The 24,505-nt window shown below is 34.7% G+C and overlaps 3 protein-coding genes and 1 long non-coding RNA gene across 4 annotated transcripts; 1 reads left to right on the plus strand and 3 right to left on the minus strand.

Moving 5' to 3' along the window:
• Positions 1 to 2,113: 2,113 nt before the first annotated feature.
• LOC127850701 (ficolin-2-like) lies at positions 2,114 to 3,501 on the minus strand. The gene is made up of 2 exons (XM_052383958.1): positions 3,106 to 3,501; positions 2,114 to 2,774 (listed from the first exon to the last, which is right to left on the minus strand). The coding sequence occupies exons 1-2, from the start codon at positions 3,439 to 3,441 to the stop codon at positions 2,241 to 2,243; spliced, it is 870 nt and encodes a 289-aa protein (XP_052239918.1). The 5' UTR covers positions 3,442 to 3,501; the 3' UTR covers positions 2,114 to 2,240.
• A 6,067-nt stretch (positions 3,502 to 9,568) lies between these two features.
• LOC127851262 (uncharacterized) lies at positions 9,569 to 10,127 on the plus strand. The gene is made up of 2 exons (XR_008035719.1): positions 9,569 to 9,711; positions 10,032 to 10,127. It is a non-coding gene; the product is annotated as an uncharacterized LOC127851262 (long non-coding RNA).
• A 1,189-nt stretch (positions 10,128 to 11,316) lies between these two features.
• LOC127851261 (uncharacterized) lies at positions 11,317 to 15,149 on the minus strand. The gene is made up of 4 exons (XM_052384907.1): positions 14,998 to 15,149; positions 14,211 to 14,274; positions 13,853 to 13,909; positions 11,317 to 12,224 (listed from the first exon to the last, which is right to left on the minus strand). Exons 1-4 carry the CDS (start codon positions 15,136 to 15,138, stop codon positions 11,950 to 11,952), a joined length of 537 nt encoding a protein of 178 aa, XP_052240867.1. The 5' UTR covers positions 15,139 to 15,149; the 3' UTR covers positions 11,317 to 11,949.
• Positions 15,150 to 15,181: 32 nt separating this feature from the next.
• LOC127850004 (uncharacterized) lies at positions 15,182 to 21,395 on the minus strand. Its single transcript, XM_052382738.1, has 8 exons — positions 21,038 to 21,395; positions 19,895 to 20,016; positions 19,133 to 19,224; positions 18,291 to 18,331; positions 17,181 to 17,342; positions 16,308 to 16,424; positions 15,285 to 15,603; positions 15,182 to 15,186 (listed from the first exon to the last, which is right to left on the minus strand). Exons 1-8 carry the CDS (start codon positions 21,299 to 21,301, stop codon positions 15,182 to 15,184), a joined length of 1,122 nt encoding a protein of 373 aa, XP_052238698.1. The 5' UTR covers positions 21,302 to 21,395.
• Positions 21,396 to 24,505: the final 3,110 nt, after the last annotated feature.

Here is a 24,505-nt window from a genome sequence, read left to right on the forward strand (position 1 = left end):
AATAATCGTAAGTTTGTACCACATTATATACATAATTATAACTTGTTATATACATACTTATATGTGCACACATGTATATTATATGTCTCGACTGTAAATGGGGTACAGTCCTAAATTATTCTTTCATACGCATGTATGGTGTACTCTTTAGACTACTGTACTTTCAGAACAAGTATTCAATGTAATTCGTTTTATTTTCAGACGGTGTTCATTGTCGATGTTCAATAAACGAGACAAATAGACCACGTTCTTATTTAAACGCCATGTTCATTGTTGTGATATGATGTTCATCAAATCAGTCATATTTTCTTTATTTTTTAGTGTGCTGGAATCCCTTTTTTAAGCCAGTGATACCAAACAAGCCCTTTAAAACAATGACAGTATCCTCTGATTTAGATCGGCAAAATAAAAGCTTTTAAGTACCCTACAACATGGGCAAACTCGCTAGTAACATAACACACACACACACACATGCACGCACGCACGCACGCACGCACACACGCAAGCACGCACGCACGCACGCACACACACACACACACACACACACACACGAGACACCGCAAAACAGTAGGCTTATCAAAAACTCATAAGGTACAGAACAATTATACAAGGAAACATAAAGTCACTTAGCACAGAATAAATTTATCAAGCCCTGGCAGCACAAACTCACCAGAAACAACACAATCATACTTAAGAAAGAAGACACACACACACACACAAACACTAGCCGTACGTACTAGACAAAGAACAAACACACTAGACATAACACAAACACACCAGACACATCAACGGCACCCTACATGCGCAGCAATGACACTCAGGTGGGTTCCAACGATCATCACGTGCACTCTGAATACATTCACCGGCATCATAATGACCTTCACGTGCTCCCAAAGAAATTCACGTTATTAAACCATTCCTGTGTACCCATACGACTTTTACTTGCGCTCTGAAGACTTTTAAGCTTACCCTTAAGATTTTCACGAGCACCATTAGCCCACACGTGAACAATTTAGCCATGGCTGTTGACCCTAAAGACTTTGACGTGCACATTTAAGATCTTCACGTTTTCACACTTAAGACCTTTACGAGCACCCTTATGATTTTTGCTTACACCCTGCAATTGAACGGTTTTGATCTTCCTTACATACGATTATTTGTTGAATCATTTCATATGCACGGACATTGCAAATGCATTTCAAAATAATGAGTTTTTTTAAGTGTTGTTCAAATTATTTCTTTGATTCGTCCTTTTGTTTGTTTTACAGCAGTATCAAAACAAATGTCCTTTTATTTTATCCCTCAATACTTACGAAAAAATGTTTTGTCTGGTTACTTTTTGTCAAAAAAGAAATTATTGAAAGACTTATACATACATTTGAGTTTCATTATTAAACTAGCCACGGAGAATAAGCTTGTGTCGCATCCATTTTGTTGGCTTCTATAAAATGTATATTTGTTGTATAAGTCCAAATATGTCATTAGATTCCTTTTGTATGCAACTGCCAACAATGTCTTCAAATAATGCATGACCTGATTTAGTTCACGGTTTAAATGAACTTGGGTGATATGGTAGAATGCTACTCATAGACGTTCTTATTTATCACAAGTCGTGAGAGTTAATGCATTGTAGTTTTCTAATAAAGAAACTACACACCAAAGTCTTGTCTAACTCAACCTGTTTGAATTCGGGGCAAAATTGCAACTTGGCGATTCCAAAGATACATGTACATTGTTTAACACGTTCTTTTGTGTTTACCACAATGATATTAAACCATTCATATACCTTATTTTGTAAATTAACCAGTTCTTTGTTTATTTAAGCTCATATGAATTCAATATAAGTTAATGTCTTATATTGTCGTACATATTTTATAAATTATATGTGTTGCATATTGAGCAAATGAACTTTGCAAGGAAAAGGCTAACTGAATATTAAAATACATATGGTATTTTACAGTAAAAGTATCAAAGAAACTCAAACTAACCGTTAAATCAATTAGCTTAGTATAAAAGGTACACGAGAAACCAATGTAATTGTGTTACTGACCAATTGAAGTTCAACAGGCACAATGTGTTGATGCTCATAGCCAATAATACGTTGATTGTAAGACCGTTTGTATAACAGTATATTGAGTCCGGAAAACAAATATATTTAACGCCGTCTGTAAACAAAACATCTACAATTAATATGATGGCTCACTTTAAAAGAAATGATGTTAACATTTCTTAGCAATCAGTTATCTTCTCCGTATTTTCATTTCCGAACTTGCTAACGACTCTCTTTCACCAAGCCAATAATACCAAATAAGTCCTCTTATATATCTGTCTCCACCATAAGGCCCATTTAAATCTGCCTGACGGCATATGTTGAACCACCACGCGCTTTGCAACCACGTAGCGCAGTTATCATTATACATATCATTATCACGATCTTTAACGGTGAACGCCATGTTGTTCGAATACGACAGACTATCGCCCGCAGTTCCACTATAATTTGCCACTGACAATCTGTATGAATCATTCTCCCCTGCGACTGCAAACTGTTGATATGTCGCGAATGTAGCTGCACCTCCGACTGCTGTCAAATCAACTCGTAGTCTGTAGCCCCCTGTGCCTGTCAGTGCAAAGATTTTCTCATTGCCGAGCCAGAAGTTTTGTTCATCGCCAAACCCGGCCTTGTATTCGGCCCAAGATTTGTAGAAGTCGCTGGCGGACACCCGTCTCTGTATAATTGTCCATCCTCCTCCATCCGTCACCATGTCACACCTGACCTGTACGCACAAAAGAGACATTATACGTTAAAATGACTCCGAAATCTCCATGGAACATAGTGTAATATAGTATATATGATACTTACAATTGAGATCGAGGCATGACTATCCCACATCTTATCCAATATTAATATATTAGCAACATAAATTAAACGTGTTAATGTATAAACACATAAAACATGACAATGATTTGCGTATAGTTTTGCTTTCGGCGGATTCTTGGCTCAAGCTTTTAAAAACATTTTGCTTATGTGTTGATGCTTCCACTTCCGGTAAGTAAATCGTAGATGTTGTCAGGCGCTTAAACTGCATTTATTAATTTGTGAGTAACCTGAAATGTAAATCGCGGGCTCGGATAGATGGTATAAACGCCGGTATCACGAAACCCCGAAGTGTACCAGTCCTGACAGTCACGTGGTGTAGTTGAAAGGTTCTGATGGCTTGCGCATGCCAAACAACGGCGTTTATACTCGGCGTTCAAGAATGACGAAACTTCCATCATCGCTGCCGCAGCATCTTCAGACAGAACAAGTGCTTTGAATCCGGCGTTGCAGTTGTGTTTCTCTATACATCCTTTTGTTACTGTGACTGGTTGTTGGCAGAATGCGCAATCGACATTATGGTTAAAGAAACAACAGCAAATCGTAAGAAAGCCGATTAGATGCATTTCAGCCCTATTTGTCGTCTTGAATGAAGTTTGCCGATTGCTTACAACGTCTGTACATTTTAATCAAATTGCGTGGTAGAAAATTTATGACTAATTCTTATCGAAAAGCTTTATTTTATACATGTTTGCCTTCAATCGATTGATACATGCATGCACAAAGACTGTAAATATTATGGAGTGGTTGTTTTGAAGACGCACTAAGAGAATAAGGACCGATTGAGGAGACATAAGCCCAGTCAATAAATAATGACACTATAAATTGTTATCTGCAATTTTGAAAATACTGAAAACGTTTTATACACTTATCTATCATGGTAATATATCCTCTTCGGTTATAATTGTCGCGAATGGAAACATGTAACACTCAGTTTTATTTCACGAGTTTGTTCAAGTGTCTGTATTCAACTAGATAACAAAAATATGTTATACATGTTTTTAAAGTCTTAGTGGTGAAGGCAAAAAGATGATACATTATCGTTAAATGGAAAATAGAAATAGCTCGTTGCATACTAATTAACATATTTAGTTTCAGATTGATTAATGTAACCCTTAGTCTTGTTGAATCTTTTGAACAAGTTAATGGTGCTGCTTGCGACTTAAATTAAAAGATACACGTGCCACATTAGTGCAATTGATTACATAAATTTAGTGTTTTACCAAAGGTTTATGAATTTTCGGTAACGGTTAATAAAAGGCGATTGAACTCGCTGTTTGTTTCTTCGAGATTTTATTTTCTCCATGATAACATGTGTCTCAGAACAATTATCTGGATATATAACATGCTTGTTTTTTCTTCTTCTTTATCGTCTGAAGAGTGTGCGTTGTCATGGGCAACTGCAACGGCGCATAAGACTGAGAGCGCATACAGAGTTAATGTTTATGCTGTTGCGATTACAACGTGCTTAATGCCTTAAATTCTGTTAGACTTTAACGAGTTCCGCAGGCGTGAGAAGTTCATATCCATTTGGGACCGTGTATTGAGGAAACAATTTATAGATGTTTGCATTTTGTTTCTTAATAATTTCATAAATGTATCATTTTAATTTTATAAATATATGCATACACAGAGGAACATGCATTCTTGTAATATAGTATGTCTGTGTTTATAATAATGACTGTCGATATCCCTTGTACAGATGTAACTGTTTATGAATAGAAAATAAACGCCTTAATACAACTTTTCAATTTCGACAAGAAGTTATATATATATTTAATGTCCCACAAGAAGTTTATTGATAGTATACATCCGTAAATGTTCAATATTCTATCTGATTTACCATTTACTTTACACGCGTTTATAAGTCTGAGCCGTATCAATAGCGGCTATTGTTTTACTGTTCCATACGAGTTAGCAAAAATTCGTACGTAATTTTCTCAGTAGTCGATACACTGAGACAATCACATTTTATTCAGCAGTCATCAAATCGACTCGTTATGATTCACAGTTCTTTAAATAATATCGGGGGATGATAATGAGCTTGGTTTTCTCCAGCTCTAAAGGTTAATATTGATGGTCAAACCTACACTTCGGGGGCATTCGGCACTTACCGTGACTGCACGTGTTTTTAAACAAATTGGCGCGATGTTCACAATTGTTGTATGAACTGTTCATGTGCCAAAATTGTGAAGAAAACCTTTCACTTATTTATAAGAGTCTTGATTAATAGGCGAACGATTTTCTTTTTAAAACTTTTATATTGGATATAATTACATCTAGCGTTTATTGGTTCCATTATAAAATTAAAATTATTTTTACAACATGTAGTTGAACAGAATACTCAAATCATACATAGTTATTATATCAGACAAACTGAGAGTGCAACATCCTTATTTGTCTACTTCACCGCTTCTTTTGCTGTTCTTCAAGTATCGTGCGAGTATATTTTCTTTTTCAGACATCATCATTCACCAGAGCGTTCAAAGCCTATTGGCAATATACAGGGAAGTTTCTGCTGAAGTAAATGTTTAAGGAACAGACTAAATGAAAATCTAAAAGGCTATCAAATAGATTTTGTTTTACAATAATTACAAATTTATTGTATTTATTTGAATGATGGCATATATGAAAAAAAAACAACTGTGTAACTACGATAATTTAATCAAAATCTCGTTCCCATCCACGTGTTTAATGGAATTGTTTACAGATTTGGGCTTTTTTTAATGTAATAAGATATGGTTGCTTTCAAATCTTAATAATAGACTTAACTAATTTGTATAGGAAGAAAAAAGTTGAAAAAAACAAACAACAACTAAGGTCGACGGTATTCGAACTCATGTCGTCTTATTCTGTAAGCGGATGCACTACCGCTGCGCCACGCAAACCGAAGCGAAACATACTATCTAGGTTACATCACAGGAGGGAAGCCCATAGTATTTTTTATATATAATGCTATAAAAGAAACAAGGAGTGCAACTTTATTTGCCGTAAAACTACATCATCTTTACTGTAAACCATGTAACTCAAACAATTTTTAACAAATCAACTACACACCGGTTGTTTTCGAAAGCTAGAAAAATTATTTATCAGGAAAAATTAACGTGAGTATCATACATTTTAAATAATATCAACGGTATCAAAAGTTCAACTTATCTGCAGAGAAATTCCTTTAAGTTGTGTATTTAAGGTAAATGACCAGCTGCCAGCGCAACAGAGCAATACAACGAACGCAGCGAGATACATTAAATTGATTGCCTTTTTTGTTGATTCGATTAAATTAGCATTTTATTTCAATACAAAAACAAATTATGAATATTCATAGATCAGATGATATTTTCTGAGATTCAAATTGGTGTGCATATTATTATGCATAATATGTACTATTGTAATGTACTGTTTTGTATTTGTATAAATGTTTTCTATTTAGTATTTAGTATATTATCCCATGGAGTTAATGTTTGGTATTGTTTCATTGTCCGCTGCTTTAAAACAGTATGTTATCAATAATTAATATACATAATATTAATAATTGAATGCACCTGCTGCATTAATCGCGCAACATAAAACGTATGCAACTGATGTACTATATGACCATGCACTTAAACATATATTTTTTAAATCGGACGTCTATAAAACCGTTTTATTATTATGGTTCCACATAAATATATAACTGCGAATATTGTATCCATGGTATCGACATTTTGAATTGTATTGTATCTTCAAATTAAGTGTAATATGCTAAACAGATCAAGGAACAGTATCCCTTTGTATAAGTATGTATATTTTCCAATACAGCAAAATGTCACTATTAACCTTTACATACATATTTTTTTCAGAGCTCAAGCGGCACAAGTAATTGTTGTGTAATGGATGCATTGGTAACGCAGGTCTATCTCTATAACTTACTTGAGTCTTCTTAGTTTAGCATGTAGGATTACTGCGAAATACTCCGGGTCCATATAAAATGCAGCCTCAGACGCTGCATGACCTTATAAACTTCCAAACACACAGCACAGATACATATACACTCACACGTTGCTAACTTAAAGCTGTCTGAAGTCTGATTATCTTGCGTTAAACAGTGTGCGTGTATGGCTTAGAATGGTAATAATAATTGCCATAATATTATAAGCGAATTATAAATCTTGTTATGAAAAAATGACTTTGCCTCACAAAACGATAACGACAAAAAAGAACAACAGAAATCGGCATGTCGATGTATTAGTTTCATGTTGCCAATACATTAATAGCCCGATAAATGACGACAGGGAATTCTGTAAACAACTTTTGAAATTCAATTCGTTTTCGTTAAGAATATTGTTGATCTTATTGATCTTAGCATAACAGTAGAGTAAATATTACTGTGTTTTAAATATAATAAGACAATTATTGAATCACCGTTTTAAGGTCATAATTGTTAATAGGTCCGTTTGTGGCACCAATTAGTTCTGTGATTTCCTTAGAAAATTGTTGTATTTGGTTCGAAACGTAGTCGAGTTACTACGAATAAAGACACTTGCAAAGTTCTACAGTGGCATACTATTGATAGTCTATGCATGTTTGGTAACATGCGTTTGTTGCAAGATTAATGTTTCTTCAGGTAAACAAGTTTAGCCGATCATAGTAAAATATATAGTTTTAAGTTTGTTTTAATGCTTGCATGACATATGTCGACATGATTGATTAATTTATAAGGCATAACAATATAACATGATTTCATAGTTATGTGCATGGGTAAATGCGATGCCATACTAACGGTTGGATGACCACATATTTTTCTGGATCGACATGATGTTTGGTAAACCTTTAAACCGGCAAGATTTCCCGTTTGCTTAAATGAACGTTTGATGAAACACTTGTCAACAGCGTAAAAATCTTACCTTTGCAATCGGTGGAGGACCTTGACATTTAAAAGAAATTGAAGTGCATAATATCACACTGATCCGCACTTACCGTGCTAGCAAGTAGAAAGATATTTTCGCTCATTTAATTCTCTGTATGCGTGTGCCATCCTATAAATGTGATTACAAGATAAATAAACTCAAAATCCTTGATAGCATTTAGGGTGACTGTTTTATTTTACCATTCATACTAAACGCACTTTAATAACATCGAACGTGTGCATTTTAAGACCTTCACGTGCACCCTTACACATGAAAGAGCACCATTAATACCTTCTCGTGCATCCTAATAACTTGAACACTCAACCTTAAGGCGCTCACGTGCTTAAGAGGACATTAAGGGCACCAATACGACTTTCACGAATATACAAAAGACCGGCACGTTCACAATTAAGATCTTCACCTGCACCCGCAATACTCTCACGTTCACACTTCAGATCTCCACCTGCAACCGCAATACCCTCACGTTCACACTTAAGATCTTCATGAGCACATGCAATACTCTCACGTTCATACTTAAGATCTTCACATTACCCGCAATACTCTCACGTTCACACTTAAGATCTTCACCTGCACCCGCAATACTCTCACGTTCACACTTCAATTCTTCACCTGCACCCGCAATACTCTCACGTTCACACTTAAGATTTTCACCTGCACACACAATACTCTCACGTTCACACTTAAGATATTCACCTGCACATGCAATACTATCACGTTCACACTTAAGATCTTCACCTGCATCCGCAATACTCTCACGTCTACACTTAAGATCTTCACGAGCACCAGTATACATCCACGTTCAAACTCAAGACCTTCAACTGCTCCCGCAATACCCTCACGTTCACACTTTAGATCTTAAAGTGCATCCGTAATACCCTCGCTATATATCTTCGCGTTCAACCGTTAAACCCTATCAAACACTTTAAAGACCTAATCATGCACACTGCTCCTGATCGGGGTTGGTTTGCTTTACAGCTACATATTGTATTTGTTAACTTGCCTTATACGCACTTATGTGACCATAGCGTCTAAAAGATATAATGAAATGATATACTGAAGTAGTAAATTAATGACGAAAGCAGTATATTTTAAAAAGGGATTTTCCACAGAATCCCTTTTAAAATGGCCTTTTTCAAGGATATTTCCTACAAATAAACCCATTTTTTTGTAACTTTTTATAACAAAGTATACAAATGTTATGCTGGCAGTACAACCCTACAACAGAAAATGTTACGCTGGCGGTACAAACTCCCAATGGTTCATTATAACATCAACAAATAATTAACTTAAATGTTATGTTGGCGGTACAAACTCCCAAATGTTCATCACATTCATTCCACTTTAAAATTAAACAAAAAATGGTACGCTGGCAGTACAAACTCTCTAACTATTTACGCTGGCGGTACAAAATCCCAAAGGTTCATTCGATACACTGGCGGTACAACCATCCCAAATGCTTTAAAAAAATGTTATGCTAGTGGTACAAACTCAGGTTCATAATCCTTCAACAGAAAAATTTACTGAAAATGTTACAATGGCGGTACAAACTCTCAGAGGATCATAATCACAATTGAATACACCTGCAGTACAAACTCTCAGAATCAATGACAGATAATTCTTGAAAATGTTACGCCGGCCGTACAAACTCTACAATGACAAAATGTTACGCCGGCGGTACAAACTATGCATAATCACAGACAGACATTTCTTAATGTTACGCCGGCGGTACAAACTCCCTAAGGTTCATAATCACACAGACAGATAATTCTAAATGCTACGCCGGCGGTACAAATTCCCTTAGGTTCATAATCACACAGACAGATAATTCTTTGAAAATGTTACGCCAGCGGTACAAACTCCCTAAGGTTCATAATCACACAGACAGATAATTCTTTGAAAATGTTACGCCGGCGGTACAAACTCCCTAAGGTTCATAATCACACAGACAGATATTTGAAAATGTTACTCTACAATGACAAAATGTTACGCCGGCGGTACAAACTATGCATTATCACAGACAGATATTTCTTAATGTTAGGCCGGCGTTACAAACTCCCTAAGGTTCATAATCACACAAACAGATAATTCTAAATGTTACGCCGGCGGTACAAATTCCCTTAGGTTCATAATCACACAGACAGATAATTCTTTGAAAATGTTACGCCAGCGATACAAACTCCCTAAGGTTCATAATTACACAGACAGATAATTCTTTGAAAATGTTACGCCGGCGGTACAAACTCCCTAAGGTTCATAATCACACAGACAGATATTTGAAAATTGTACTCTACAATGACAAAATGTTACGCCGGCGGTACAAACTATGCATTATCACAGACAGATATTTCTTTGAAAATGTTACGCTGGCGGTACAAACTCTACAATGACAAAATGTTACGCCGGCGGTACAAACTATGCATAATCACAGACAGATATTTCTTAATGTTACGCTGGCGGTACAAACTCCCTAAGGTTCATAAAGTTCTTTAACAGATGCAATTGCTGCAATTTGTATTTTCATTACTAAACAATTCTGCCACAAGTTTAGTATGTATTGTAAAAACAAAACTTTATTGTTTCTCCTGACATACAAACATATTATAGAACATAAAACAAGAGATGTGTTTGTCAGAAACACACTGTCCCCCTACTGCGCTGCGTTGATACATGTTTTTTTTTAACCTTTGACCTTGAAGGATGACCTTGACCTTTCACCACTCAAAATGAGCAGCTCAATGAGATACACATGCATGCCAAATATCAAGTTGCTATGTGAAGGGGCATAGAAGTTATGAGCACTTTTTGAAACCTAAACGCGAAACCTAAACGCAAAGTGTGACGGAAAGACGGACAGTCCGATCACTATATGCCCTCCTTCGGAGACATAAAAATTAAACATTAGCACTCACAAATTCACAAAATCTATTTTAACAAGGGCTGTTTGTAAAACATGCATGCCCCCCATATGGGCTGTCAGTTGAAGTGGCAGCCAAAGTGTGAATTAGTTTTTGTCACTGTGACCTTGACCTAGTAACCTGAAAATCGATAGGGGTCATCTGCTAGTCATGATCAATGTACCTATAAAGTTTCAGGATCCTAGGCCTAATTATTCTTGATTTATCATCAGGAAACCATTTTACTGTTTCGAGTCACTGTGACCTTGACCTAGTGACCTGAAAATTATTAGGGGTTATCTGCCAGTCACGATCAATGAACCTATGAATGTTCATGATCCTAGGTGTAAGCATTCTTGAGTTATCGTCCGGAAACCATTTTACGGTTTCGAGTCACCTGACCTTGACCTTGTGACCTGAAAATTAATAGGGTCATCTGCGATTCATGATCAATGTACTAGTTTCATGATCCTATGCATAAGCGTTCTTGAGTTATCATCCGGAAACCATTTTACTGTTTCGGGTCAACGTGACCTTGACATTTGACCTTGTGACCTGAAAATCAATAGGTGTCATCTGCGAGTCGTGATCAATGTACCTATGAAGTTTCATGATCCTAGGCATAAGAGTTCTTGAGTAATCATCCGGAAACCATTTTACTATTTCGGGTCACCATGACCTTGACCTTTGACCTAGTGACCTGAAAATCAATAGCGGTCATCTGCGAGTCATGATCAATGTACCTATGAAGTTTCATGATCCTTGGCATAAGCCTTCTTGAGTTATCATCCGGAAACCATTTTACTATTTCGGGTCACCGTGACCTTGACCTTTGACCTAGTGACCTCAAAATCAATAGGGGTCATCTGTGAGTCATGATCAATGTACCTATGAAGTTTCATGATCCTAGGCCTAAGTGTTCTTGAGTTATCATCTGGAAACCATCTGGTGGACAGACGGACATACAGACCGACATGAGCAAAACAATATACCCCCTCTTCTTCGAAGGGGGACATAATAAAGCATTTTTATGTGAAGACAAGTTCATACAAAGCATTTCTAAACCGAAATCGAAAATTGGTAGAAAAATGCACATGAACAAATGTACAGTTACAATAGCTTATAAAGGACATCTCACTCAATACTTTCAGGGGATTATAAAGACAACTGGCGAAATAAGGAACATTTGACTGGATACAAATTGTTAAACACTACACCTCAATAATAGTGTCTTATTTTTGCCCACCAGAGACGTATATTTGCTAAAACAAATTCAATTGACTGATCCAATTTCACCATAAAATGAAACTCTGGGTTGGAATAAACCCATGTGTTCTAGTAAAGATTGACGCAGAAGTTCTTGCAATAACCTTAAAATAAACAAAATATATCCTTCAAAAAGGCAGCAGAACACATACAAAATGAGCAACAAGATGTGCATATACTGCATAAATGAAGTATACAGGTCCATCAAGAATTTTATCCACAGATGTTTCTTCCTTTCTTCATCTGAAATCATGACCAGTCGTGATCTGCACAGTGTTGTGTCTAAAATAAAACAAACCACATATCAATGCCAAACAAAAACAAGAGCTTTCTCCATCAGACATATGCCCCCAAAAAACGCTTTTTCAAAACCTAAAGGCAGAGTTTGAAACCTAAAAGCGGACCCTAAGTTTAATGTCAAGGTCAAAGGGGTCAAAATTTGTGTGCGTATGGAAAGGCATTGTCTATATACAAATGCATACCAATTATAAAGGTTACATCTGAAGCGACATACAAGTCATGAGCATTTTTCGAAACCTTTAAGCGATATTATGGGCATTTTTCACTGTTGAATTGAGCTGAAAAGAATTAACAGGTCAAACGAGTTACTTAAAATGAGGTTACTGACCAATTATCTGCAACTCATCTTGCTACCAGTTGTTATTAAAAATATATTTTATATTCGATATCTTACGTGACTCACCCAGTCCTGTAAGCCATCCGTAAAACAAAATTGTGTCTTTGTGTCGTATGAACGAATCTGCACTAAAACTAAATTTAGGTACACATCGTACAAGCATGACCAGTTGTCAAACGAAAGTACAGTTTATATTCAATTTAATTCAAATGCATTATTTTTCTCTTTCATGGATATTGTTTTAGCATGTTGATGCTGCATTAACAAATCTAAGTATATATGAAGTGAAAACACCAAAAATAAACAACGGTTGCGATAGACACCCATTAACTGTTAAATGCCCATAATATCACTTTAACGCAAGTGTGACGGACAGACATATGAACGGACGGACAGTGCGATCACTATATGCCGTCCTGTAACGTACTGAAAATCAAGCTGTAGAATAATTTATTTTTATTTTAAATGCCTAATAGGCTACTCAACAATACTTCAAACAAAATGCATTTTAAAACCTTGAAAAGCTGAAAACGTGAGAATACAAGAAATGTTAACAAAACATATAAAGGCTTAATTAATGCTTTAATATCTGTAGAACACTAGTTGCAGTATCGAGTTTATTTTGCGAGAAAATATCATTCAAGTTGTGTTCCTTCAAGGCATGGGAATTCCGTGTTTAAATAAATGGATGAAAACCTTGTCTTCCACTAGATTTAGGCAACAGAAAGAGCGACACACGATTGAAAATATTTGTGCCAAGTTTAATAAAATTCACTCAATACATGACTAAGTTATGCTCTGGACACAAACAGGATGCAACATTGTACCATATATAGACATTTGACCTATAATAGTGACCTTGACCTTGGAGGTAGGGAACTGGTATTTAAGCATACACAGTCTAATGATGAGGATCTTTTGTACCAAGTTTAAGGAATTTCGCTTTATAAATGACAAACTTATGCTCCTTGGGACAGATGGACGGTCGTGATTCCCATATCCCATTTACTCCAGGACTCTGGGGGTTACTGGTTCGAGCCCTGATGGGGGCTACTTTTTTTCCTTTTTTTAAAATTTTATTCTTGATTTTTTACTTGAGCTTTTTAGATCCAGTGTTTACATTTATCAATATAAAGCACTTAAAGACAAACTACAAAACATGCCAAAATCTGTGAAAAGGCCCCTTTAATATTAATCAGTTTTAATACTATTATTACTTATTTCTTATAAAAACCATTATATGTTCAAAGAAAAAAAAGAGCAATATACAAACCATATATAAATCTTCTCTTCCTTTTGCCAAACCCTTTCCCACCAGAAGTGTTATCATCTGAAATGTTTCAATGGAATATTTTCATATGGATTACACTCAAAATACACAATAATTTTCTACAGATGGGTTTGAGAAGGATAAGTAGAAACAAATTTTTTATGAAATAATGTTCATAATTATTTTATTGTCACATTTTTACTGTAAAACACATACTTAAACTTAAGTTTGTTCTTCCTGATCCTGTCAAATTCAAACTAAATACATAACAAATGAATTTCAACTCTATAACGAATGTAAAAAGATAACTTTAATGATATTTTCAAGATTTATGATAATAATAAATATCATATATATTTACTCTTCTTTTTGGCAACCCTGAGGTCAGAAGCTTCGTCTCCAGTTTTCCGCTTTTTTATCTGTACCTTGAATTATACAAATTACACCTCAATTTTGTATTTTATTATTATACATGTATCTCATACTGTTTTACAAATTACATATTGTAAGGGTCCATCAGCCCATGTTTGAAAGCAAATATCCAAGCTCTTGGCATTGTGGTTTCAGGGAAGAAGTTTTTACAATATACATATAGGAAAACATATTTGCCTTCAGGGTTGGGCCAATTTTTACCCTTAAAGGCATAATTTGAACAATATTGGTAGAGGTATTCCAGACGATGTTTAATGTCAAATATCAAAGCTTTAGTTTTAATATTTAAGAGAAGTTTTTTAACTTTTCACTATATACATTTAAGGAAAAAACATTTGTCCCCCGGTATGGGGCAAATTCCGACCCAAGAGGCATAATTTTAACATTCTTGTTTACTGTTTAGGTTCATCATATGATGTTTCATGCCAAATATTAGAGCTCTAAGCTCTAGATGTTACTATATACATATAAGGAAACCTATCCGTTTCCATGGTAATATGAGTTATGCAAAGAACATTCCTGCCAAGTTTCATTAAGATTAGCCGAGTGGTTGATTAAGATTTACAAACTCAACATGTATATTCTAAGAGTATATACCATATGCTAGAAATGCAATATGGATGATTATCAAATCAGTAGGGGGGGAAATTTATACCCTGAGCACGGTGAGCTCAGGTTAGCTAACAATATATGACCTTATTGTAGAAAAAGCTCACCAATGGCTGTCTGTTTTCCTTTTCAATCAGTTCACGAACTTCAGGAACCATTCCTTGTCCTGGTGGAAAGGACTGCCTTATAGGTTGTCTTGGTAGCAGTGTTAAAGGAAATACCGGTACTCCAGAATCTAAACTGTCCATGTTGGAATTGAGCGATTCGTAAACGTCTAGCCACTTTTGTGTACTATCCTGCTTTTTGAAAATTAGTTTCAGAGCTTTTATTTGTTTAACATTTTTATCTATTTCAATTTTACTAAAATTTGGCTTCAATATTTCTGGCTTTTCACTTGGGGCTTTATTCAAAAAGTTCCCATTAAGGGCTGACCACGGCTGAGATTGTACCCCTTTATAAAACACTTTTACACCACCGTCCACAGAAACAAATTTAAAGTGCAAAGGTTGGGTGATGTGGTCAACTTTGTTTAAATCACCCTCAATCCATGACTTAACATCAAATAATTGTGTGATACGCTCTGCATTTTTCAAAACGTTTAAAAAGTCATCAAAATATTCAGCATCTTTAGTATTTAACAGCCTGGACACCTCACTAAATTTTGCATCAATGTCTTCATGCGTGTGGCCAACAATAAGGAAGGACATATGAACCTGAAATATAATATATGATTATCAAATCCGACAAATCAAATACCTTCAGTCAATAAAGTCGACAATGGCTGAACAAGATAATGCCTTTCCCAAGTTTTATCATAATTTGATTTTAAAAAATGCATAAACTACAAGATGGAATAATACTAAGAAAAACTATTCATTTAATAATCAAATATAAATAATTTATATGTTAAGGCTACAAAAATGTTACCTGAAATAAAAGCCAAAAAGTTGCAATTCCATAATTTTGAAAACAAACATTGCAGGATTCAAAACTATCATGTTTTTAGTGATATATATGATACACAGTAGTTGGCAACAATAACATGTCTAAAGTTAATTAGTTATAGTAACTATCCTTTCCCTGATAGATACATGCTTTTACGATCCCTATCGATTCCCTGAATAGACGTGTTTCCGCGACGTTATCGATTACCTGGTAAACAAGGGCTGTTTGTAAAACATGCATGCCCCTTATATGGGCTATAAGTTGTAGTAGCAGCCATTGTGTGAATACGTTTTCTTCGAAGGGGGGCATAAAAAGCATTTCTACTAAATCATGCTACAGAGGTTGAATAATTGTAAGTAGTGCACATGAATATTCAAATAATCAAGTTAATGAAAATGAAATTATTTGAATACTCATCCTTAAGAAAGACTGTCGTAAAACAGACCCTGTGATCTTTGAAATCAACACTCACCTCATGGAAAACCTGTTCTGCCACTAACAATTCCAGAAATGCAAATACATAACGGTTCTTATTTTCCCTCCAACAGTTGTCTGCTTGGATAAACAAATTTGGAGGCAGGAAGTTGTTCTGGAATAAAAACATCCACAAAATTATTGCACAATAATGTTGTTCTCTAGAGTAAACAACAAGTAAAACTACAACATAGGGAAAACAATAAAAGTAAGATGGTCAGTGTTTATATCACATGATCATACACAAATATAGCTAGTCTGGCGAAAATGTGTTATCATACTAATGCTTTTTGTATGACTCGTATTCTGATGTTATCTATCCTATTAACCAACCTAAGCAAGAATTTATGATCCTCTATACAAATTCATAAAACCAGGGGTCTCACTCTGGTTTGGGGGAACACCGAGGCGGGCGAAATCAGGCATCATTTTCCATAGGAGAATTTCAACCAAAACATAACAAACATTACAATATTTGTTTTAATCACTTAATTTGTCCTTTTTATTACAATCTATTAACAGTTAACACTTATCTATCAATTTTATTTAGTTTGAAACATTTTGAACTTGAACTTGACAATTCTGGGTCTAGGGCATTCAATTGTCTTGCATTTTTATCTGAAATGGGGGAACTATATGCTTTTTGCTGGGGAAATATGGCCTTTTTTAAACCCAAAAAACCAGAGATTGAGACCCCTGAAAATACTGACTGTACTATCACCATCTTTACCAAAAAAGCCATCATGTGGTATTTCATTAGTGTCAAGGGCTTTGGTTATTTTCAGAAATGTAGGTGCTTGAATGGCCTGCTTACAATTTTTGTCTTCCAAGTATAATTATGTAAGATAACATGTGCACAAACATTACTCACATTTGCCTTGGCTTGACGTAGTAGCTCTTTAAGTATGATGTTGATTGTCAAGTTGGGATCATGAGGATATTCATTAATGTCCACATAGGCATGAAACCCTCCATGCCCGTGACTTAGCACTCCAGTGACATGGGTATGCAGAAGATCCACTGCATGCAGATTCTGTAATTTTTCACATAACAGTTACAAAATCTTGCACAATACATCATTTAAATTTGGAAATAAAAAACAAACAAAATACTGAATCTTGTTTGTGTATTTCGTATCCTAAAACTTAACAAGCATATTTGATTAATTGTTATCACCTGCCAAATAAAAAGCCTTTAGTTTCAATCAAACTCATAATTCTTGACCTGAACTTAACAAAATTTGCTAGCGTACCACCACAATATAATACTAAGTAACAACCTTTCACTATTTTTTGTTTTTTTAAGCGCCGCAAGTGTCCTAGAGACAACTTTAAATATAAATTAATAAATTTTGCATCAATGGTTGAATGGCAAGATATGTATTTTAGGAACTCATTAAATAAATGCTTTTTAATGTATATATAGAATATTATGTAACTGTCGGATAGAGATCAAGCTTATAGGATGAGAAACATGTAGTGCTAGACTTTCAGAGTGCTACAAAATTTTTGAGCCGAGCATGATAAACTTGATCTCTTTCCAACACTCACATGATATTCTATTTATCCCATTATTTTGTGGTGTTTATCGTTCAAAAAGAGTAAAAATACTTAAATCTAAAAAATAACGCTGGTGTCCCAATTTTGCTTGAAGTATTTGTTTACTTCAAACATAATCATTTGCTATGACATCACATTGAAATATATATTGTTCCAAAAATAAAGATTGGAAACCATAGTCTAAAAATATTTATAGTTCACAGCTCATATTCATACGATCACTTGTTATACTATTGGTTTTCGTTTGGTAATAGAATAAACATTTATTTCAGAAAAAAATATACCATACAAACTGTTTATATGCCCTTTTTATGGGTAACATTCTGTAAAGAAAATTGAAAGCTTAAGACACACAGAGTAAGACACACAGATGTGAGCCAAAATAGATTACCACCGAAGGCACAAAACCTCCTTTATCCTACCTTTGGGTTCCTCCCAGCAAAATGTGGCAAATTGGTCTTTGCTGTAAAAAATAGAGAATAGATTTATGCAATAAAAATTTAAAAAACAACTGTTTGTATGTTTGTTATATAAAAAATTAAATCACATATTATGTAAAGCATTCCTTTTTGGTACCATTGTATCCTGTGTGCAACTGTGGCTGTAGTAAAAAAGTCTGGACAGGAAATTAAATTAATTACAGTATTTCATGCTTTTCAGTGAAAGAGCGTAAAAAAAACAAGAGAACAACAACATGATTTACTAATGACAAATCATAATACTATATATTTCAAAGTGTAAGATCGTAATATATATTTCATGGGTTGTAACAGAAACTCGTTATTTTCACTTGTGAAAATATTGTTTCGGTGACCACTCATGAAATATAATGCAATCTTACACGGAATCCAACAAATATCCTCTATGACATAGATATATATATATATAATTATGGAAAAAGTAAACATGTATATATGCATGGAGAAAGAAATGCAAATTTAAAACTCTATATAGCCTATAGTTAAAGGCTTTTTCTTCAAAATAATGGGAATTATTTTTTATAATGACATAATACAAAATGAAAGATTTTGTTCTGTTACAGTTTACACATTCAACAAAAAATTCATTCATTGTAATGTTTAGAAATCCTTATTATGGTGACCTATTTTTAGAAATCGGGTCAGGACAAATAATTGTTTTTGCCATTGTAACAAGGCCCCGTCAAAGGCAGAACACTGGAACTTGGGAATATGTTTTATGACTAGTTAGGATTTTCAAACTGCTCCTGTCAAAATTAAAGTGTATGGACACTTTAAATACCAACCTTGATCCATACCATCGATAATTATGGACATGTGCTGGCTTGGATTGCGTTGTGCCTGGTCTTTTTTGTTGTAATAGTACTTCCTTTCTAACCTGGATATCATTAAATAAGAGCTTTGAAGTTGCAAATAGTTAATAGTTTTAAGTCATAAGTGCATCTGTTTCTTTTGACATCAAACATTTAATAGGCAAAATTAAATTAAATTTGAAAGATGTATATCATTTCTTTGTTTACCATCATTAATGGGCAGTATGCAGGAAACAAAAATATGCAGGATATAGCACCTTTCTACCTATTTCAGTTTGAATGTTTAAAAACATTTATAAAACTACATATTTATGTTCAATAAGTTTGGTGAATTTGGGATATCAATACATATGTAGGATTAATGGGGCTTAAAGGTCCTTTCAATTTAAGATAAAAGTCAATGAGCTTTATTAACTGAATAACTTTTACTAATTACCAGTGGTTATATAAAATAAGCCTTAGGGAAAGATATAGAGCAAAATTGAAGGATGCTGCACCCTGCAAGAAAATGTCAATGTCAGTCCAAAATTTTCACCGTGAACCTTTTTATAATTTTCAATCTAGCAGCACCCAGTAAATTTTTCTGGTCATTAATCTTTCCCCTAAAAATACACAGTCTGATTTGCATTCTGAACTTTAGAAATGCTTCTTACCATGTTCGTAAGGGAGTAATTCATTAAAGAGTTGGTTACAAAAATAAATGAAAAATAAAAGAAATGAAAATACATAAATTACATTTGACGAATATTATGCTCTTCTTTCTTTTTCTTGTAGAAAGCACGCATCTCGAAAGAGGTGGTTTTGCTCATTAGCCTTTCTAATGTCACACAAGTTGTACATTTGCTGAAGCTGTTGGTCTGAAACATACATCGATCACTGCTTATGTTACACAGCTCCAGATAACTGATTAATTTGTGTTGTTGTTTACAACCCATTTCAAAAATAAATTCCTGAAAATAAATTACCAATGCCTTTTTGGAGTATCCTTTCTGATACATCACAATGAAGGTTTTAAGTCTTGGAAAAGTCCATGAAAATTGTCGTTTTACACTGTAACAGTTTAACCCTTTGCATGCTGGGAAATTTGTCGTCTGCTAAAATGTCGTCTGCTGAATTTCTAAAATTCGCATTTTCTTCGATTTTTTTCAAAGAATACTATCAGAATAGCAAACAGTTTGGATCCTGATGAGACGCCACGTTCTGTGGCGTCTCATCTGGATCCAAACTGTTTGCAAAGGCCTTAAAAATTCGGTTCCCGCATTGTAAGGGTTAACAGCTGAGAAAGAATTAAGAAAGGCCAGGCTCTTTCAAGATACAGAGGCAATGAAATGGTGTTTTCACCAGGGCTGGCATTCCAGAAAGTTTTTAGAGAAAATCTTAAATTCTACTTTTTCTAGTTAATTTTTTGAAGCAATATCCTTTCTATGTATGCGTTTTCGCCTATTGTACATGTGTGCCTCATTCAAAATATTTAATGTAATATAGTTAAGTTTTTGATTGTGTAGCATATTTTTTCATTTTTAAATTTTAACCAGATGTGTTTGTAAAACACTATGTCCCCCATATATTTGACCTTTGTCGTTGACCTCGAGAGAATCTGATTCAACTGTATATTATTATATCTAGTAACTGACAAAAAAAAGGTTACATGTATATTGGTGTTAGACCTTGTAACAAATGCTGCAGACATTCAAAGGATATACTCAACACAAGATTCATTATGTGACAGCTGTTATAAAAACACATATAGCTATAGATTCTAATTTGACGATGCCAAATTACATGTATTACAACTAACGCAGGTACATGACTTTGTAGTTTAAAAACGTCATATCAGCATAAAATTGTTTGTAACCCACAAAAAACACATTATTTTACCTTTTTCGTTTTAACAAACTGGAAGCTGTCAATCCATTTCTTGTAGAACTGGCTTTTGCTCACTGGATTTTCCACATCCATTTTGTATTGTTCATAAATATGACTTTTCACTGTTCCATATGGCATCACAATCTCGTTTCGGTGAGGCATTCTTTCGCCATGAAATCTGAAGTAATCCTCCAGCCAAGCAATCAAAAGTAGAGTGCTCTTGTCCCAGTTACGTGGAGATTTCCCAGTTGGAGCTTCCTTGTTACTCATGCACATATCAGCAACTGTAGTTAATGTATTCTTGTTAACTCTCAATGCAGCCAAAAATGCTTTTGTACATAATTGTATTTCTTGTTTTTTAGACTGTACTAAAAAGTACCTGTATTTTCCGACTTTTTCAGATTTTTCATATGATGCTTTCAGCAGTGTTATCCTAGTCAATTTTGGATTATGCCAGAATTTTTCACGAATATCACGGACAAAATTAATATTCAACTGCATAATACACCGTTTTCCACAATAGCAGGGTGTGTTAAGCGCTGTCTTAATACTAAGAAACTTCAATGCTTTTAATTTCATTCTTCCTTCTGACTTTACCTCACCTGAAAACAAATGTTAAAACCAAGGCATAACAAATGGTTATTTTCTAGCATTAAGACTGGTGTTTTAGAATGTAAACAGAAAGGCTAAGAATTTTTTTTAAGTTCCTTAAATTAGTTTTAGCAATAACGTTGTAATGTGTGGGTTTATGGCACATTTTTGTCTAAATCTGAAACATATTTTTATTAGTTTTTTGATTGGGATAGTATTAATTATTGAATTTTAAGGGACTAGGGCAACACAAATCCCCAAAATCAAAAGTTAAAACAACTACTTAAGCGATGCCAATTTCTGACCCATTACTATTTCGGAAGCCTTAGATGTCGAATTCAACACTGACAATGGGAAAAAACAACGCAAAGTGAGCATACATTTTCCCCTTCTATGCAATAGTTATTGAGAAACAGCTCCAGACTGGAAAAAAAATGACAAAATTCACTATTAAACAAACGCACATGCTACAATTTCAAAAAAGCCTGGCAAAATTTCCCTCAAAGTTGTACTGTACTTACTTTGAATGTACTTGTTTTCTGTTTTCTTTTTCGGCTTAGCTAAAACCTGTTCGATGTCATGTTCAGAATCTGTAGAAGACAAAAACATTAAGCTTTCATCACTATCCCAAATGTCTAAATATTCCTCATCGCGCTGTACTTGTTCGCTATCTGTCACAGCACAGTCAGCAGATCCTGTAATGTCTTGTAATGTGGTCATAGAACAATTCACTGGGTCCCCAGAATCGGAGTCTGACCACCTTACTTGTACCAGTTCTTCATCGCTACTCCAGTTTACCTGGATTAGCTCTGGCTGCATGAATACAACCGCACACAAACACTGAAATAAAAACAAAATTTAATTGTAACTGTTTCCACCATAAATTATTTGTGAACAGTCATCACAGTAATATATTTTAACCACTAGCCCGAATTATGATGCTTTATTGGAAACAGAATCCAATAGCTCGACTATATAAATTATTAATTTCTAGTAGCCCGATTAACATTTAACCAGTCCCGGGCTGTCGGGCTTATAGTTAGCGTGAAGACTGTTTGTGAAGTTACAAGAATGAATACTGTGCACAACCTGTTAGGAATATAATTATATAAAATCACAATTTCAATTGCCCATCCTTACAAGTTACTGGGTATCCGGACAAAACCCCTCCCAGACATAAACCCTTCTTTCAGCCTAACAAGGCGAAAACTGTATGATAATAAAAACCAATGGTTGGGCAACCAAACCTTTCATTGAACAACCATTTTAAAAGTAAGTAGTTGACCGAAAGCCAACTGTAAATAAAATGCCAATTGGCAAATTTTAATCTTGAATTAAAATGTTTAATTTATGACGCAAGTTTATTCTGTTTACAATTTGTCACTATACCTTTCTAAAAATAGATCACTGAGCGATGTTAACTTTAATTTTTTTTATGATTGGTCGATTTGCTAACTCGAGCGCATGGGTTTTCGAAAAATAGTTCATACTTGTTTTTGTTAGCGTTGAACACACAGCAATCTGGGCTTGACACTTACTTTTTTACCTACTGACCCAAAGGACCACCAGCTTTCAGAAATTACTGGTCCTCCAAGATTTTAAGTGGTCTGACAATATCTATGTTATTTTACCTACATTTCAATTAACTTTCCGGACTATCCACAATGTATTGTGCATTTATAAAAAGAAAACTATACTATCTACTAAACTATCTCTCGTCCTTTTCATAATTGCTGTACTTCAAGCTTCTCTTCATTAGTTTTAGGGTTTTTAGGCGGAGGTAACAGGTTCAACCACCCCCAGAATGAAATTCCACATCGTGAAAATTTGTTATCTTGAAAATACGCACATTTATTCTCCGGCAATATCAAAACATTATTCGGCGCTCTCCAGTGTAAATTTGCACGGTAAACAAAGTATATTCTGATGGTACTAAGATCAATAAAATGCTGATTATTGCTCAGTCTTCGAAATAAGCTTTGAAAAGTTACATGCCAGTCGGGCCAGTAACTTAAGAATTTTTACATGCCCAACATATTTTTTACATGCCCAAACTTTTTTAACCAAAATTATAACAAATCACAACATTTTAACACTTACATGCTACACATAGTAAAGCAGAACATTTGTTTCAATAGTAGTGAATACAATTACATCTAATCAGTCACTAGAATTAAGACGGTTACACCAGTGCTCTTGAAAAGAGCGTTCTCTGGTGTCCTCGTATCCTTTCTTGGCTTCCTTTTTCTCAAATCATTGTCAATTTTCTATTTTGGAAGTGCTTTATCGGGCTTAGCCCCATCAACATACCTAAGATACTGCATAGCCTCTATGTCGACAATGACATTAGTTTTTTGTTTACATTGACAAAAACGGAAGCGTATTACTTGATTGAAATGATCGATTCAAAAAGCATCTTCTCGATTAATGTCTAGCGAAACCGTCGATAAGAACCGAATGTGACCGAACTGCATCGGTCAAAAACAATAACGATGACGTGTGCAAGCAGGTGCGTGTTGTTAAACCAATCGAATTTCATTGTTTTACAACTTACGGCAAGGTGTTTGTTCGCAAAATTGAAAAATAGATCTGCAAATATCAAGAACCGCTTACGATTTTTTTTATAAACTGTCAATCGGCTTCAATAATTTACATGCCCGGCGGGCCACAAACGTGAATTTTTGTTTGTGCCCGGCAGTAATTTTACTCGCCACGGGCAAGGCGTGTGCTAATTTCGAAGACTGATTGCTGCTTTTTCAAAATAATAAATACCATTTTGTTAATTTCTCAATCCAAACGCTTCGAATTTTATGTTAATTTGTGTATCGATCACGGCGAAGTCCAGAGACATTTGCGGAATGCAAATCGATTTTTTGATCCGACAACAGG

The sequence above is a fragment of the Dreissena polymorpha genome, chromosome 11 (genome assembly GCF_020536995.1).
Source record: "Dreissena polymorpha isolate Duluth1 chromosome 11, UMN_Dpol_1.0, whole genome shotgun sequence".
NCBI classification, from domain to species: Eukaryota; Metazoa; Mollusca; class Bivalvia; order Myida; family Dreissenidae; genus Dreissena; species Dreissena polymorpha.

Coding starts and splice junctions, on each gene's coding strand:
- LOC127850701 (XM_052383958.1), bottom strand. CDS start 3,441: ATGCATCTAATCGGCTTTCTTACGATTTGCTGTTGTTTCTTTAACCAT. Junction 2,775..3,105: donor GCCCGCGATTTACATTTCAG/GTTACTCACAAA, acceptor TTGTGCGTACAG/GTCAGGTGTGACATGGTGAC.
- LOC127851261 (XM_052384907.1), bottom strand. CDS start 15,138: ATGGACAGTTTAGATTCTGGAGTACCGGTATTTCCTTTAACACTGCTA. Junction 14,275..14,997: donor AGGAAAACAGACAGCCATTG/GTGAGCTTTTTC, acceptor GTATAATTCAAG/GTACAGATAAAAAAGCGGAA. Junction 13,910..14,210: donor CAGGGTTGCCAAAAAGAAGA/GTAAATATATAT, acceptor GAAACATTTCAG/ATGATAACACTTCTGGTGGG.
- LOC127850004 (XM_052382738.1), bottom strand. CDS start 21,301: ATGTGCATGAGTAACAAGGAAGCTCCAACTGGGAAATCTCCACGTAAC. Junction 20,017..21,037: donor AGTTTGTTAAAACGAAAAAG/GTAAAATAATGT, acceptor TGTATGTTTCAG/ACCAACAGCTTCAGCAAATG. Junction 15,604..16,307: donor CAGAACAGGTTTTCCATGAG/GTGAGTGTTGAT, acceptor ATTATATTTCAG/GTTCATATGTCCTTCCTTAT.